Genomic DNA, 18,688 nt, shown 5'->3' with positions numbered 1-18,688 from the left:
TTGCAGCTTTGTAGAAATAAGGGTATCTATGTTCCTTGATTAAAACAATCTCAGCAGGAAAGCCATTTGTAGACATGAAACACATTTATGTACACTCTCCCACTTCAGTGGGTTTCCTCAGAAGAGATCTTTATAAAACTGCACTTTTTATATCTGACATATCGGGGAAATTGTTATTTCTCTACTTAGAGTGTTATCAGGCAAAGTCCAATGCATTAAGTGTAAGGTGGGATTGTGTTCAGGATGGAGAAGGCATTAGCAGCTTTCCACATCTACCTCCCATAGACAGTTACCATAGAAAAGCTTTCAAAGTAGAAGCCGTCATGATGAGAAGTTATCTGGGGACATGAGGACAGAAGATTTTCTGCTGACAGCTTTCGGACCAATTGCAGATTATTATTGGTGGTAATGTGCGCGGCGTTATCAGTGCGGAAATCAGAGCTGCAAGTTAGCGGCTCCCTATTACTTAAAGGAGGCCTATGAGGTGAGTGCTTTCCACTCACCTCATAGTTCTAGCCAACCTGTGACAATGAGACTGTCACAGGTCGACTCAGTAGATCGGGAAGTGAGCGAACACATATCGGCGTTCGCACACCTCTCGATCCTGTCATGGCTCTCTGCTGTGACAGGGGAGGGACTGGATTACCCGCTCCGATCCTCCAGCGCTGACTGGCGGAACGGACGGGGGAGGGGGCGGGTACAGCTGGCTCTGCCTCTAGATAGACAGAGCCAGCTGTCACTCACGCAGCTGGGTGGATCCAGACATAATTGTCGGGATCCGCTTCAGCTGCGGCGTCTCAGTATACTGAGCTTACGGTGACGGGAGGACGCTAGTTTTTGTCCTCCCGTTACCCTAAGAAGAACTATGGGGAAAAGCCCTGACCCCATAGTTCTCCTGTAAAGAGCAACTAGGGGGGAAACTTTTATTAACCCCCACACTGCAAGGGTTAAGTGCTCATTTTGGTCTAGGGAGGAAAATAAGAAAGTTACCCAATCCTTTGAGTTGGCTTGCTGTGGTAGCATTCCCTCCCGCCTGTCTCCTTCACTTCAGTGATGATATGTCCCTCGGAGTCTCCACGTCCTATAGACAGTGCATTGGATGTGGTGACTGGAGGATCCTTAGACCGCTGCAGCAGAAGGGGAGAGAGGCTCCAGAGATCAGTTGAAAAGCAAGCCGGCTCTGAGGATCTCGGCAAATATAACGTTTTTATTGTTGCACCTAGATATAAAAAAGCAGTTAACCTTTGCAGTGCCGGGGTAGCCCCACTGCAAGGGTTAATACAAGTGTTGCCCAGAATTCTTTAAACTGTGTGATGTGCACCCATGAATACAGTCAAGAAGGCTAACTGAGCCGGTGTAGCAGTACCTGGGTGTCAGCCTGTCCCTCTTTTTTATTGCACATACATTATTTATGATCAGCTTGGGTAGAGCTAGTTACATGAATCACCAGAGGGCAAGCAAAATATTGTCCTTAGGGGTCCAAAGCAGCTGGTCAGATTCTACAATTCATTTTCTTCTGCCTATTAAAGGTGTTGTTATGAATTGTATTATTATTATTATGCAGGATTTATATAGCACCAACAGTTTGCACAGCGCACAGTTTGCACAGCGCTTTACAAAATGGAGGGAGGCAGCACAGTTACGATACAATTTCAATACAGGGAGGATAGGCGAGGACTAAAAAAAAAAAAAATACATTCTTAAAATATATTTTTGTCTTTTCATTTTAGTTAAATAAATATGAAATCTGGCATATGAATAATCTTTATTTTCATATACAGCCAGCAGGTGGAGGTCTCAACTCCTTTTCACGATTTTCTGTTTCTCCTTTTTTGCCTAATGTAAAATACCTGTTGTTTACAGAGCTCAATAGCTCAAGGTGGATTTTACACATGGGTGCTTAAGTCAGAGCAGTGACTCCTCCTCCCTCTTCCACAAAGCTTTATTTTTAAGGAGAGACAGCATTGTCTTAAATTAAAATAACTACTGATTAAATAAAACCACATAAAACAATTTAAAGTGCATGTATAGCCATTTTTAGAGTTTTGGGAAGAGTAGAGAAGGATTACAACTCCTGCAACTTTCTTTTTTGCTGTCCCTGTGCAGTTGGGGAGATTTCTGTTCACTTCCTGTCCTGGAGGTACAGCAGGAACTGAGACAAAATCACCGCAAGGTGAAGGAAATGCCATTCTAAACAGCCTCCAGAACAAGTGTCCTCATTGGAACATTTCTCCTCTATTCCTGTTCTGGTGACAACTCAGAAATGTTGGATTTTCCATCACCTTTTGTGTCACCAGGACGAACTGAGTAGACGAATCTTCATGGCGGGACACAGACAGCAATGAACACTTCCCTGCTCTATAAAAAAATGATGGAGTTGATGCTTTGGCTTCCACTGGCCAGGGACAAGTATAGATAGAAGGAGTTGGGACGTTTTACTGATTCTCTTTGGGTGAATGCTGTTAGCAATTTAAAAGTCCTGACACACAGCAATGGCAGCCCCCATATACCTCTCATGATAGGGGTGCTCTAAGGTGCCATTCACAGCTATGCATTTCAAAGGCACATCAACGCATCTACATAGGTTAGATATTGCTATAAAGGAGAACTGTGGGGTCAGGGCTTTAACGGGAAGACACAAACTAGCATCCTCCCGTCACCCAAAGCCAGTCAGCGCTGGAGGATCGGAAAGGGGAAGGGGGGGGGAGTCCCTGCAGGGAGCCGTGAGTGACAGTCACTGCTCTCTGCAGGGATAGATTGAGAAGTGAGCGAGCGACGGTATGTGTTCGCTCACTTCCCGATCTACTGAGCCGACCTGTGACAGTTTCATTGTCACAGGTCGGCTAGAACTGTAAGGCTGAGTGATTTTCACTCGCCTCATAGTTCTCCTTTATATGTTGCAGTGCGTCGACCTGCACTTTAGCGTACCATAACGTTTCTTCTTGAACGACCTTGAGTTTTGTATATTCTGATGTACTGCTGCTTCTCCCTGTACATCGCTGCCGCCATGGGGTCCCGCACGGTGCTATATCCTGCTTCCCAGAACTGGGGTGGCCGTCCTTGTGGGGTGTAGAAATATGACGATTGTTTCCTCTTATTGATGTCTATTAAGGTAGAGGATTGGAGCCGGCCGAAGAGGTGACCTGCTTTGTGGGGAGTACAAAAGGAAGCAATTCTGAAAACCAGTCACTGAACTCTTTTCAGTCCGACTCCGGAGATGACAATGGTAAGAAAAATCGCTTTATCATTCCGCGCTATGTTTTATCAGCCGTTGGTTATTGGTTTCTGTGTGCGTCGTTGTCTTTGAAGGCCCCGTGTGCCTTGTTTTTGTTCTCTTCGTGAAGGAAATGTGCAGTTGTTGGACGCTTATGAAGCTCGGTAATATTGTGAACACAACTAGCAGTGTTCTGGTTAAATAGATTCTGTGCCAATGTTTGCCTATATACGTTGGTCTGCTCTCAACAGAGCAGATCTGTACAGAAATAATAAGAGTAAAGTCTACTAATATTATATTATCTAAAGATAAAACTTTTTTTTTCAATTTGGGGATAGAGTAGGAAATAATTAAAGCAGAAGTCCAAGATAAGCAAATAATATCTGCATTCTTCTTGGCCTCTGGGTGAGCTTTGTGTATTTATTCCAGATCTGTGTAGTAATCCGGTGTGACACTTGGGGCTTCCTGTAATAAAGATCGCTCACTGCTGCTCTCTCGCCTTGTGCAGGGTGACTGGTCTTGTCTCCGCCCCCTCCTATAATAAAGACCGCTCACTGCTGCTCTCCCTCCTTGTGCAGGGTGACTGGTCTTGTCTCCGCCCCCTCCTATAATAAAGACCGCTCACTGCTGCTCTCCCTCCTTGTGCAGGGTGACTGGTCTTGTCTACGCCCCCTTCTGTAGTTTCCTGCAGGCAGCTTGCAGTGGGTGGAGCCTGCTGGGCCCCCTCACACAGTTCTGCTCACTGCTTATCCTGGAGTTCAGCTTTAAGAATGTGTCACCGCTATGCTGCAGTGATGGTATGTCCCTCGGTGTCCTTACATCCTATACACAGTGTATTGGACGTGATGAATCCTGGGACCTTAGACTGCTGCAGCTGAGGGCAAGCGAGCTCCAGGGACCGGTCTAAGAGCAAGGATCAGGTGAGTATAACTTTTTTCTATTTTCTCCCCTAGACCAAAATTAACACTTAATCCTTGCAGTGCAGGGATAGTCCCATTGCAAGGGTTAATAACAATTTTGGCTGGAGTTCTCATTTAATATAAGTTGTTTCTAGTGAACCCTAAGCAGCACTGATAACCTTACTTTCTTCCTTTTTTCTTTCATGTATAATTTCTGGCCATTTTTTTTTTAAAATACAAAACATTTTTTTTTTATTTCACTCATCTTCTTTGTTTATTTTTGCAGAATCGCATTATAAAAATGCACAACATAAAAAAATATTTTGTTTAATATCTTTGCTATGATTTGTAAGTAAAAGTTAATTTAGTGTCATTATAATTAGGAGAAGTGATAATGAATTGTAAAGTGCTGAGCAAACTGTTGGCGCTTGATAGATCCTCTATTATAGTAATAATAATGATTTAAAAATTACATTGTATATATTTGTTTGGGTATAATATTTCTTTATTGTTTCGATTTATAACAATACAGACATATAAACATGTAAACATCCTGTTAAAAGATTCTCCCGGGGAGAAATCCAATCTAAAACAGATGAGAAAGATATTCATAACTTTTTCCTAAAACAGCCACCATAAATGTCCCTTCCCATTGGTATTAAAACCATTCTTCCCCCCTAGGGGTCTCAACTAAAAAAAAAAAAAAATCCCTCCCATCCCTAAGGCTGGGTTCACACCTGGGTGTTTTTCAGCGCTGAAAAACGCTCATGAAGTGAAATCCTATTAATTGCTATGGGCATGGTTCCCACATGGGCGTATTTCAGAGCGTTTTGTCGCGCTGAAAAACGCCCTACGTGCGAAATAGTACTTGAGCTTCTTTGGGGCAGATTTCAGCGCTTATCCATTGGACTTCTAAATAGAGATTTCATAAACGCGTGTCAAACGCGCGTTTTGTGGACAGGAAATCGCGCTAAAAACAAGCGGGATAAAACGTGCATATTACGAACGCCCAGGTGTGAACCCAGGCTTAACCACCCAAAAAAAACACAAGTCTACAGTAACACAAGTTATTTTCCAAACAATCTCTAGTCATTCTGGTTCATGTTTTATTACATTGTTTTAAAGAAGAACCCCCGGCAAATCAAATCTTAACCCTTCCAGTGGGGCTACCCCTGCACTGCAAGGGTTAAGTGCTCGTTTTGCCTAGGGAGCTAAATTAGCAGATATACTCACCCAAATCACGATCCCAATCCCACCACTTCTTCCAACCTCGCTCTGCCTCCCCTCCGTCCGTCCAAGGTCATGTGAGTTATTTATCATGGCCTATACAGTGTACAGGACGTGAGGACACCGAGGGACATACCATCACTGGAGCAGAGGGAGGGAGTGGTGTAGGAGCCAGTTGGGATCATGGGTCGGGTGAGTATAACTGTGTTATTTTAGCTACCTAGGCAAAATGAGCACTTAACTCTTGCAGTGCAGGGGTTATGATTTTGTTTGCCTGGAGGGGGAGGGAGTGGTGTAGGAGCCAGTTGGGATTATAGTTCAGTATAGCTTTGTTATTTTATCTGTCTAGGCAAAATGAGCACTTAAAGGAGAACTATGGGGTTAAGTCTTTTCCCCATAGTTCTCCTTAGGGTAACGGGAGGACACAAACTAGCGTCCTCCCGTCACCCTAAGCTTAGTATACCTCGAGCTGCTGCTCGCGGTATACTGAGACGCTGCAGCTAAAGCGGATCCCGGCGTTACTGTCTGGATCGGCCCAGCTGCGTGAGTGACAGCTGGCTCTGCCTATCTGGAGGCAGAGCCAGCTGTACCCTCCCCCGTCCGTTCCGCCAGTCAGCGCTGGCGGATCGGAGCGGGGAGGGGGGAATCCAGCCCCTCCCCTGTCACGGCAGAGAGCTGTGACAGGATCGAGAAGTGAGCGAACGCCGGTATGTGTTCGCTCACGTCCCGATCTACTGAGCCGACCTGTGACAGTCTCATTGTCACAGGTCGGCTAGAACTATGAGGTGAGTGAAAAGCACTCACCTCATAGGTCTCCTTTAACCCTTGCAGTGCAAGGTTATGGGGGTTAAGATTTTATTTGCCTGGAGTTCTTCGTTAACCGTAGATCTCATAGAAAATATTAAAAAAGAAATGCAAGACAATATTACTAAGAGAAAGACTTGTTTGAAAAAAAAAACAATATATGCAGTACTTGGGTGTCATTTAAAATGACAAAGTAATTGCCGAATCGATAAGCTCACAGAGAAAAAATAAATACTCTGGCCCATAAGGGAGCTGAAATGGTTAATATAATGACCGTAGACAGCTTTGTTTTCACGTTAAATTCAGACAAAATCTTCTCGTAGAGAAAAGCCAGCCAGGTCATAATGGAGCGCGTTCATTGTTTACAGACTATTGCAGCTCGCGGGATGAGAAGCACGAGATGGACTGATGAACTCCAGTGTACTGAGAGCTATTTAAAGCAATTACTTTTCAGGAGAGGTCTAATGCCGCTGACTAGCGACTAAATTATCCAAATATTTCATCTGTCCTTCCTGTATCCCAGTTGCCGTAGTTACTAAATATTTTGACTGCAGTGCTTTGCGGTCTTCTAAACTTTCCTTCCATCAATATCAGTGTTTAGCTGACCTTTCAAAGAAAATAGAGAAACGTCATTTTCGTATTATGCTCGGCTGTCAAAACGGGAACAAAAACAGCTGACTGATAAACATATTTATTCAGAGGGGGAAAAAATAGATAAATAACGGGGGAAAAGTGCAGGATTTGGATTCTGCATTTGAGCACATTTAAAACTCTTGAACTCCTCTTGTAATTGTTTGTTAGCTTTCCTTTTTTAAAAAAATGAAGAAAGCCTGCAATGTGAGTCATGAAAATGTGCACATGTATACATGATCACTGCACCTCCACAGTATCACAATACATGCAAATCACTTACAAAGGTGGAAATGGACTTTAATCATAGAGGACCTTTATTAAGCCCAGGTGGTGACCTTTTTTTTTGTTGGTGCGGAACTATCCTTAGAGCCATATTCCTTAATGCATCTATGCCATATGTGCCGAAACAAGACTCTTCCCTTTAGCAGCTGGTATCTAATATCTGCATCTTCAATGTATATCTTGGACAATGTATTCATGTTTCAGCAATATTGATATCTCTAAAATTAGGTAGAACATGCAGACGTCTGCCGAACAGGGGTCACTGCTAAATAAGATCAATAAGGGGCAAAACTAATATCATTATGTTATTATGGGACAACAGATGAGTAAGGAGGCATTGATGGTATATCATTACTGATATACAGTATCAATATGAGATATTGCTAATGTAACCAGTATATAACTTTGCTGATATAATCAATAATAGTGAATGCTGATATAATCTATATAGGATATTGCGCATATTATCAATATTTGGAAATGCCAATTTAATCAATATGGGGGCACTGCTGATACAATTACCGTATTTTTCGCTCCATACGATGCACTTTTTCCCCCCAAAGGTCGGGGGAAAATGTGTGTGCATCTTATGGAGTGAATCCCTATTGCCCGACCCCCGGAACATGCAGTTTTCGGGCACAGGGCGAGTCGTTTTCTGTACATTTAGCTCTGCTAAAGCAGACCTAAATGTACAGTGGGAGCCGCTGCTCGTTTAATACAAGCGATCTATTCAGATCGCTTGTATTAAAACCGAGCGTCGGCGGCGATCGTGTCTGCCCCCCCCCCCCCCCATGGTTTTCGGGGTCCCCTGCTCCTGGGGGGGGGGCACGTGACCATGGGATAGGAGCTCACCATAGAGCCCCTAGAGCAGACGAAGGACGTTAGTTTTACTCTGTGTGAACACTGAGACCGTGGCGCTGTAATCACAGTGCCACCTGTCTCAGGGGTCACTAACTGCAGCTTCTATAACAGTTTCTGTGACAGAAACTGTCACAGAACCTGCCTGCGTCCTATGGTCCGGTGCGCCTTATGGAGCGCAAAATACGGTAATATAGAATGTTGGTGATGTAATCAGTGTTTGTAAGTGTACAATAATTAAATAATTGAGGATAATAAATGTATGTAACTAACCGAATCCGTTGATTTACTGATACTAAGTATCAGCAGAAATAAATCTGTGAATATATACAGAATTAGGAATGTTCAGATACCAGTGCCGACACTTGGCATTTTCATGAGAACTATCAGGGTTGCGGCGGTTGCAGCTGGGACCTGGCTCTGGCGCTCCACCACTGTCCTGAAATCATTAGTCTGTATTGTTTTGGAAAAACTGTCACATGACAATAAAGAAAAATTTATCAGTACTTGTATCTGTGAGTACTTGGACAAGTATCAGTACTTCTACTTGGGAAAAATTGTATCAGTGCCTCCCAAATATATAATTGTAAAAATAAAATCATACATTATAACAGAGATGTACAAATCCCAGGAGCTCCGTATGCTCCTTACACATGACAGCCGCCTCCTAACTTTTGAGTTTTTGTCTAGTCTAGTCTTGGAGGTGGAAAAGTATCTGTTCTTGCACCTAGTACAGTACTTGGTATCTGAACATCCCTATACAGAATGTATTAAAGGATGACATAACAGTGTTTGTGTGTTATAATACTAACTTCTCTGTTGTCTCCCTTTCTCCTCAACCCGTGTTCTCTGTTTTCCCCACCACAAGCTTCCATAGTGACTGTCATTCATCTAGTCAACAATATTGTTGATAATATTGAAAATGAAGGTATTTACTTTTTTCCCGATACTCTCTGTATCTTTCACGACCAAGAGTGCATTCCTTAGATAACTTTTTAAGTTGTACATTTATTATGTGATATGGCTGATTACGATTTATTATCAGTTCAGTTTTTTTTTATATTTACGATTTAATAATATCACTTCTAGCATGCATCCAGCATCTGGATTCTATTATTATATTTAAACAGTGAACACTGAATATGAGTTGCTGGTCAATTTATCTAAAATAACTTTACATATGATTTCTAGACAAATAAGCCAAAGTTGTAGGAAATTAATTAATCAGAATATATTAAAACAAACCACTACAACAAATGTCATATTTTCTATTAAAGGAGAACTATGAGGTGAGTGCTTTTCAGTCACCTCATAGTTCTAGCCGACCTGTGACAATGAGCCTGTCACAGGTCGGCTCAGTAGATCGGGAAGTGAGCGAACACATACCGGCGTTCGCTCACCTCTCGATCCTGTCACAGCTCTCTGCCGTGACAGGCGAGGGGCTGGATTCCCCTCTCCCCGCTCCGATCCTCCAGCGCTGACTGGCGGAACGGACGGGGGAGGGGGCGGGTATAGCTGGCTCTGCCTCTAGATAGGCAGAGCCAGCTGTCACTCACGCAGCTGGGCGGATCCCGCCACAATTGTCGGGATCCGCTTCAGCTGCGGCGTCTCAGTATACCGCGAGCTGCTGCTGAGCCTAGGGTGACGGGAAGACGCTAGTTTGTGTCCTCCCGTTACCCTAAGGAGAACTATGGGGAAAAGCCTTAACCCCATAGTTCTCCTTTAACAACTTGTCAGGTCCTAAAAACCAGCTATATTAACAAAGGAAATAGGAAATGACTTAAGGATTGTCATAGGTGCATCACACTGACGCACCTGCACTGTGTTAGTTTTATTAGCTTAGCTAATATTTAGAAGCTGGCAGGTATAGTTTAATTAAAATAATGTAAGTTATGTTTAGTGGTTATTTAAATATATTAAAGTAACAATAAACTGAGGTCAAAAAGGTAAAGGAAGAAAAGTGGGCTTTAATGGCACCAAAATGACAAGTACAATGAACCACACAATTACTTAGATACAAAATATTGTTTATCGTTTTTTAACAATAAACTCCGGAGTTAAATCTTACAAAATACATTCAAGTACCTTAACTATTACTAAAAATGTATCTTATTTGTGTATCACTTGGCTGTAGATCCTCAAAACATCTCTGAATTGGTGCGGACACTGTCCTTCCTTCTGGAGGGCGGATAATTTTGTTCCCCATGACCCCTGTGTGTGTTGTAAAGTAGTCACCGCCCCAAGCTCGCTCCCGTGATGGACTACAATCTCAATACAAAGTAGTAGACTAAATTTGAGATTGTAGTCCATCGCAAGAGTGAGCTTGGAGCGGTGACTGCTTGAATTCAGTTTTAAGATTTATCTCCTGAGTTTGGTGTAACTTTAGGTACTGACAAAGTCATCGCCAACTAAACAAGTCCATAGTGGAAATGTACAAATTGTTCTGATCCATAAGAGGTATACAAGAGCTGAAGAGGTCCATGTTCTTACATTGGCTGGTACAAATCTATATATATCTATATAGATATATATATTAGCGACAGTTGCTTTAACTTAAAATTTTAAGTATGAAAGAACTCTTTGTATTGCGCATAAGAATCAGTGTCTCCATTTTTAGTGGTTCTAGGTAATAAAGACGAATCTGACCAAGCTTACTCCCGTGATGGACTATCTCAATACAAATTTGTAAACTATATTTGAGATTGTAGTCCATCATGGGACCTAGCTTGGAGCGGTGACTACTTTACATCACACACAGGGACCATGGGGGACAAAAGTAGCCACCCTCCAGAAGGAAGGACAGTGTCAGCACCAATTCAGAGATGATTTGAGGATCTACAGCCGAGTGATACACAAATAAGATACATTTTTGTTAATAGTTATTTTTAAGATTTAACTCTGAGTTTGGTGTCACTTTACTAATGACAATAATGTCATTTGTGTTTAGCGGTCATTTAAATATATTAAGTTTATTTAGCTTTTGATCTAAATATTTGTATTTTTATTGTTTTATATTTTGTTACTTTTACTCTGCAAAACCATATTCCATGTTTTCGCCATTTGTGGATAATGGCTCTCACTGTGGTTCGCTGGAGTCCCAAAGCTTTAGAAATGGCTTATAACCTTTTCTAGACTGATAGATCTCAATTACTTTCTTTCTCATTTGTTCCTGCATTTCTTTGGATCTCGGCATGATGTGTAGCTTTTGAGGATCTACTTCACTTTGTCAGTCAAGTCTTATGTAAGTGATTTCTTGCTTGCGAACAGGTGTGGCAGTAATAAGGCCTGGGTGTGGCTAGAGAAATTGAACTCAGGTGTGATAAACCAGAGTTAAGTTATGTTTTAACAGGAGGGGCAAACACTTTTTCATACAGGCCATGTGGGTTTGGATTTTGTTTTCCCTTAATAATAAAAACCTTCCTTTAAAAACTGCATGTTGTGTTTACTTGTGTTATCTTTGACTAATATTTAAATTTGTTTGATGATCTGAAATATTAAAGTGTGACAAACGTGCAAAACAATGAAAAATCAGGAAGGGGGCCAACACTTTTTCACACAACTGTATAATGCAAAAGAAGTTGGATTAGGTAAAAGAATGTGTTTTTTTTTTTTACATATTTAAATTTAATAGGAAATCTTGTAGACACTTAAAAGCAAGAAAATCATTTAATTTTTGTCTTTTTTATATGAAAAGACACGCTTTTATGTTCTGATAAACTTTATTTAGGTTTTGTTTATAGTTTTGTACGTTTTTCTATTCTGTAAAACATTTTTTTAAATGCTACATAAACAGTTGTAAAACTAAAAGTATAAAATAAAGGAAATACAAACTATTTTTGAAAATGCCTGCAAAAAATGTTTTAATACCCCATGTGATCTGTTTATTTTTCTGTTGTGTAAAACCTCTTCTTTTACATTTTGTGGGGGTGGGGGGGGGGTTCCTTTTTTTATGTTCTGTAAAACTTTTAATGGGGATAATATCAACTGTTTAGGAAGAAAAAGAAAATAACTGAAATGACATTGATGATGCATGAAAAAAAATGTCCTTTTTCATTTTGATTGCTTTTTGTGAACTGTGTTGTTCTCCTTTTCTGTGAACGAAACAGCTTCGGTAATGGACCAAGGACAGAATTACAACAGAGGTGACATATGTAACCCCAAATCCTGCTGCCTTTTTATTGTTGTGTTCCATAAAGCCCCTTTAACCACGTCTCTTGAAGATAATGTTTCAATCCTGAAAACCCGTTTTTGAAAGCTTTGCCTGCCTGCTTGTGAAAACCCAATTCTGGATGTTTATGCCCCAGCATGCTGGTATCGTGTCATCTAATACAGCCGTGCTGTAACAGTGTCCGGACTGCGACTCACCTTGTTGTATAACATATGACTTAACATTGATGTATTGCTTTAATGACCCACGCTTGGAAGCATGTACAAACTTGTGAATTTAAAGGGAACATATTGTTTTTACAGTAATTTGTTGCCAAATTAGAGGGAAAGGAAACTAAACACACACGTTCTTTTAGTTATGAAGGTTTTCGAGTATTTAGAAAATGTGAAGTCCTGCCTCCGATATTAATAAAAAAACATCTTCACACTTACCATCAAATTGTGTTCTAGGATAATTATAGTAAGGTTGTCATGCTGTGGGAGAATTTGTTGTCATGTGTTAAATAACAGTGGAGCCTGCCATGGCAAACTAATACACAGAGGGTCAGACTGGCCATTAGGAGTTTGCAAGCATGTCATAGGCCCTTTAAACTTATAGTGCCCTTAAAGTAGGGAACGTTTTCAAAGAGGGCAAACCCAGAAATACTAGGGTTGATTTTTTTAGAGGCAGATAGGCTGTTAACTTTGCAAGGGAAATTTTCCTTAGCATCATCCAATAACGTGCATCATCCAATGACGTGCAAGCAAAATACTGTTTTTTTTTTTTATTTTCCTTGTACATGATTGGGTATTCTATACAAAGTGAATTTCAACACATTCACTAAGCTAATTGAAAATTCCCTTGCAAAGCGGGCAGTCTATTTGCCTTAAGTAAACAAGCCCCATTGTCTTCTTTTGGCTAAAGTGCTCCATTCCCCTGAGACGCAGGCTTTTCAAAATGGTAGCCAAAGCCTGTGACTAGATGCTGCCTGCAGTTTTCCCTCTAGCCATGTCATATACAGAAAATAATAGGGCCTGTTCTTTGCAAGAGCTTTGTGTCCCCCATAGATGCACAGGGGTTGATATGTTAAAATACCTTTGCAAAGTGAACAGCCTATCTCCCTTTAGTAAATCAACCGCTGTGCATTTATGGGGGACACTAAGCTCTTGCAAGAACAGTCCCTATTAATTTCTGCATATGACTTGGGGATGTTTCCCTTAGCTCAGTGAATGTGGCAATATTTCACTTTGCAAAGTATACCCAATCAGGAGCAAGGAAAATAAAAAAAAAATAGTATTGCTTGTACTTGATTGAATGATGGAAGTCAATAGAGCTTCACCTCATTCACTAAACATCCCCTGCAAAGTGCACATCCCTTGCCAAGGCACTATTTGCCTTTAGTAACTCAACTACGTAGTCTCAAGAAAACAATTAATGGGGTTGGTTTACTAAAGGCAAATAGGCTGTTCACTTTGCAAGGGAATTTGCACTTTGCAGGGGAATTTTACCCTTACTTAGTGAATGTGGTGAAATGTCCCTTTATAAAGAATACCCAATCATGTACAAGAAAACAAAACTAGTATGTTTGCTTACGCATGACTGGATGATGGAAGTCAGCAGAGCTTCACCACATTCACTAAGCTAAGGGGAAACGTCCCCTGCAAAGAGCACATTCCCCTGCCAAGGCACTATTTGCCTTTAGTAACTCAACCACGTAATCTCAAGAAAACAGCCAACGGGATTGATTTACTAAAGGCAAGTAGGATGTTCACTTTGCAAGGGAATTTGCACTTTGCAGAGGAAGTTTCCCCTTACTTAGTGAATGAGGGGAAATGTTACTTTGCAAAGAATACCGAATTAGGTACAAGGAATCAGAACTAGTATTTTTGCTAACTCATGACTTGATGACGGAAGCCAACAGAGCTTCACCACATTCACTAAGCTAAGGGAGAAACTTCCCCTGCTAAATGCAAATTCGCTTGCGAAGTGAACAGCTGATTTGCCTTTAGTAAATCATCCCCAATGTATAATGGACACTTTCTGTCTGCTTGGGGGCTTTCATCCCTCTACCTCTGGTGATGCTACCCACATTTATTGCTAGGGGTTTTTCTGAAACGGTTTCTGCCTGCATTGTAGCTCTGACACTTTCCTTCAAGCAGTATTCAACAAGAATATCGCTCTAAGTGAACATGCAGGCATGGCATTAGAAGCAATCGGGTTATAGCTGCACTGTCCCATATTGCTTGCTGTGCATGCCCAGTGTAGACAATACAGTAATAATCATAAATATTATTATAAATAATATAATAAAGTAATAGTCCTTGCATTATGTGGGGCTTTTGAGGACCATAATACAAACCACAGGATAATCTGCCTCTTCTGCCATAGTACGGTAACAGGAGAACGCTAGGGAAGTGCAAAGGACTAACAATATGCACTAAAACCTTCATTACTGGAAGACATAAAGAAAGTGTCTAGCTTGCCTACTCTCATCTTTCACAGAATTATGTTTTACTACTGTACAGGTACACAAACGCATGGCTGATTTACCATTAACAGAAGCATGTGGAATTCCGAGGGGATGGATGTATAATTCCTCAACTTTATACATATTAATTTACATATTATATTTTAACAGCTTACCATTGGGATACTTCCGATTGGATGCCAAACACACAACTGTCAGACATTGAAGAGGTTCCAAACTACGAAGCCGCTGATGGCTCCTCCGCACACCATGGTAGCACTAGAGAGTTGGAGTCCGACTACTACCTCGGTGGCTACGACATCGACAGCGATTACCCACCTCCCCAACATGAAGACTATTTAAGCCAAGATCAGTTGCCGCTTCCGGAGGACTTCCAAGAACATTACGACACTCTTCCAAAAGTACAGCCACGAACCGTGGTCAGTACGCTCAGTCCGGACTGTATGCGTCGTCCACAGTTCCACCCAAGCCAATACCTCCCGCCCCATCATCTCTCCAGTGAAATAGACACGTCGATTTCCCAAGCTGGACTTTCTTTTAGTACTTTTGTGCCTGGTCCAAGCCAAAATATGGACAAGACAAGCACAGATAACGTCTCCTTATCCTTGCACAATTCTGTGGGTGCTTCCTCATCAGATGTCTCAGCTAGTTGTGGACTAGAAGACACAGAAGTGCCCATAAGTGACTATGAAAGTTTAGACAACTTTCGGATCGATCAGTCCCACATTCCCTATATGGAAACCCAACATCAGACTCAAGTGTGACAAACTTTTTTTGTTTTATATGCCATGACTAGTCATACATATGAAAAAAAGCCACAGCATTCACCTTGGACTATAGTAACAAGTGCAAACCTTTGGATTTCCAGTCGCTTTGATAGTATGTCAGTGATCTGTTGCGAAAAATTAAATGGACAATCCTTTTAACACTTTGCTGATATTTATTGCCAAAAGTATGCAGAGTGTTTTATTACACGAAAGAATTGTGAAAGAGTACAGTTTGAAAGTCACTTGCATATCCTAACGGAAAGGATGCTACATTTGTAAGCGGGTGAACTTGCATATGCTGGTACTGTGTATCATATGGCTTGGAAAGGCTGAAGTGTAGCTGTATAAAGTATTAAAGTGTACCTGTCACTTTCAAACTGGAAGCAGCCATTTTGTGCTCAGAGCTTGTATTCATGTGTATGCAGATCTCAAGTCGCTGGGGCTAACTTATGAAAACTGGAGCAGAATCACACACAGACACACAAAGGTTGAAGTTGATGGACCTGTGTCTTTATGCAACCTCAAATACTATGTAAGTGGAGCTGTTTTCCACAGCAACTGGATTTTAAAGGAATCATGGATCCTGGTTGCTTGCTGTTGGTATTATCTGCACTTTTGCTCCAGCTTTCATAAATCAGCCCCACAGTGACAGTTGTGTTATTTTCTGCAGGCAGCAGTGTAAGAGCTCTGCAGGGCCCAGATACATGACACTGTTATCATGGTTGCCCCAAAGGGTATCATCATCTGTGCATAGAAGTGCTGGCATTGCATATCTCTGAGACCCTTGCTTCTCTCAGTACACATGTGGCAGTAACCGGTGAGCATTAAGAAGTAACTGCATGCAATGTATTCATGGGTGGACGGTTTTATATATGCCAGTAGACTTTCACAGCTCAGGGCCATGAGTTCTGCTGCATTTGTATCATTTCTGTATGTTCCTCCATGGCAATGTTTTCTTTAACGTAAGAGGTTCCTAGTAATATAGTAGGCTGTCCACACAACACCTGTCCCCGAATATGAATATCTCCTAATATTGGGACCTTTTAAGCCCTAGCATATCCACCCACATTAAAGCTGGACTCCAGGCATACAGCTAAATACACAGATGAAGTACATATATGGGTGCTGTATTTTTCTCCATCCAGCCTTGAAATTTGCACAGCCCCACGTCACAGCACAGACAGGTAGACCCCACTTGCAGATAAGGAATACATCACTGTCCTTTCTTCACCTCCAACCTTCTGACTGGAGAGTAACAAAGCAGCAGACTGATGAGGTCATCCTGCTACTCACTCTGCTGCTACTCTTTCCCCCATCAGCATGTTCATTGTTAAAACATTTGCATGCAGCACACCCAATTGGCTTCCAGCCCTGCCCCTCCCTTTCCCAGTGCTGCTATATTGGGGATTGAAACTGATACCAAGTCAGATTCAGGCGCATATACAAGATTCAGGCGCATATACAAGTTGCATTAACAAATACAAAGCTGCATTGTGTAGCTCTATTTGTGTATTTCATATCTGCTTGGAGTTCAGCTTTAAGGCAGAACCATGTACATTTTCCTCTAAACCCCCCACCCCTGGCTTGGCCTGCTGAGGTTAAGACAGTTAAGATGCATGTGAATATATGTGATAAGTACATTTTGACTTCAAAGATTTTTTGAAAAAGAAGCACCAGGGCTGTTTACAAATCTGAATGAAGTTTTACTGGAAGAGCACAAATATGAAAATAACAAAAATGCTTTAAATATCTATGCTCCTACATTACTGAAGACAGTATGTATGTATATATTCTGAGTCAATTAGCCATACTTCTCAATATAACCATTTTTTTTACAAATGTGTGTGCCTTGTCCATACTGGCGAATTTCAGTTCACACAAAAATCACCTGCCTACTTTGCACTAAAAATGTATCTTGAAGCCACATACACACACCCACACACACACACACACACACACACACACACACACACACACACAATATAAACTCTAATCCATCTGAAATCCCTATTTTACCTTCATGAAACATGTTACATGGCATTGTGCAAGGAGCAGTGGTGTGCAGTAACCTATGATAACTATTCAGGAATAATCTGTTAAGAGCTTGCCCACACTAAGCAGGACATGTTGATTAGTTGGTATGCACACCATGAAGCTATGCTCTGTGTAATTAAAGAGTTCTCCATCCATCATTTTATTTTTAGTATGGCTTTGAAGCAGGGAAAGCCTCCCCATAAATGTTGATGTGTCCACCAAAGGAGTACTATACCTTTGCTTTGCTGTTTGAAGAGAATGGCATGTTTTGAGGCTGGTTAACCTGGCCACTGAATGTTATATCCAGCTACTTAAGATGAGTGAACTCCCCTAAAGCTGCTGCGGAATTTCTTAGCTGAACTTTGACGTACAGCCATGCTTACTATTGCTGTTGGGGGCTGGTAGTTTCCCTGGCGAGCTGCAAGGTGTGGAATTACTGTGACCTCAGAACAGACCATTCTTTCCAACCAATGTGTGATCTTAGAACAGACCATTCCCACCAATCATAGGAGCAGTCCCATGGTTATATGGCCAAAAGTAGTGATGCACCGATACCGGTTTTTCGGTATCTAGTAAGAATTCCGATATTTTATTGCGGTACTCACCAATAGAGGGTACCGGTGCATATATATATCCCTCTGACCGGAAGTTCCGGTATCAGAGATAAGTATCTGAGCATTTGGGTGAGTATTAGTACTCACCCAAATACTCGGTATCGGCACCGATACTGATACCAGTATCAGTATCGGTGCATCCCTAGCCAAAGGTATGTGAACACTTGACCATCACACCTATATGAACCTGTTGGGCATCCCATTCCAAAACCATACACGTTAATATGGAGTTGGTTTCCTCCTTTGCAGCTTTACACCCTCTACATCTGTGGCAAGGCTTTTTTACAAGACTGGGTGAGAAGATTTGGCTTACATTTTGCATTCCGATGTAATTCCAAAGGTGTTTATTATAGCTAAGATCAGAGATATGTGCAGGCCCCCCAAGTTTCCCAACACCAAACTCATCAAGCCATGTTTTTGTGGAGCTGGCTTTGTGCATTGGGCACAGTCCCTCTGGAACAGAAAAAGACCTTCTCCAAACTGTTGCCACAAGGCTTGAACTACACAGTTGTCCAAAATGCATTTTGTATGGTGCAGGATAAACTGTAAGCTTTACTGGAAACAGCTGGATTCAAATATTGGAGAGCTGTCCACATACCTTTTGCTATATGGAGGTGTGAAGTTCATGTGTCTATAAACTTATGATCACAAGGTGCAAGCGGATGCTTTCATCAGTGTCATTTATGGGCGATTTTCTTTAGCTCACAGCAATATTAAAACT

General features: G+C 41.6%; 1 protein-coding gene across 1 annotated transcript in view; it reads left to right on the top strand.

Annotated features, from left to right (window-relative positions):
- Positions 1 to 15,778, top strand: part of FAT3 (FAT atypical cadherin 3) — a 452,567-nt gene extending 436,789 nt beyond the window's left edge. Inside the window, exons 25-28 of the mRNA XM_018558632.1 lie at positions 3,113 to 3,226; positions 8,786 to 8,845; positions 12,024 to 12,059; positions 14,703 to 15,778. Coding sequence (XP_018414134.1) covers positions 3,113 to 3,226; positions 8,786 to 8,845; positions 12,024 to 12,059; positions 14,703 to 15,316 — 824 coding nt within the window. The 3' untranslated portion in view covers positions 15,317 to 15,778. The remainder of the gene's footprint in view (positions 1 to 3,112; positions 3,227 to 8,785; positions 8,846 to 12,023; positions 12,060 to 14,702) is intronic.
- Positions 15,779 to 18,688: the final 2,910 nt, after the last annotated feature.

The sequence above is a fragment of the Nanorana parkeri genome, unplaced genomic scaffold (assembly GCF_000935625.1).
Source record: "Nanorana parkeri isolate BGI_ZX_2015 unplaced genomic scaffold, ASM93562v1 scaffold350, whole genome shotgun sequence".
NCBI lineage: Eukaryota > Metazoa > Chordata > Amphibia > Anura > Dicroglossidae > Nanorana > Nanorana parkeri.
The sequence above is the reverse complement of the archived record's forward strand: the minus strand, read 5'-3'. Positions and strand labels throughout refer to the sequence as shown.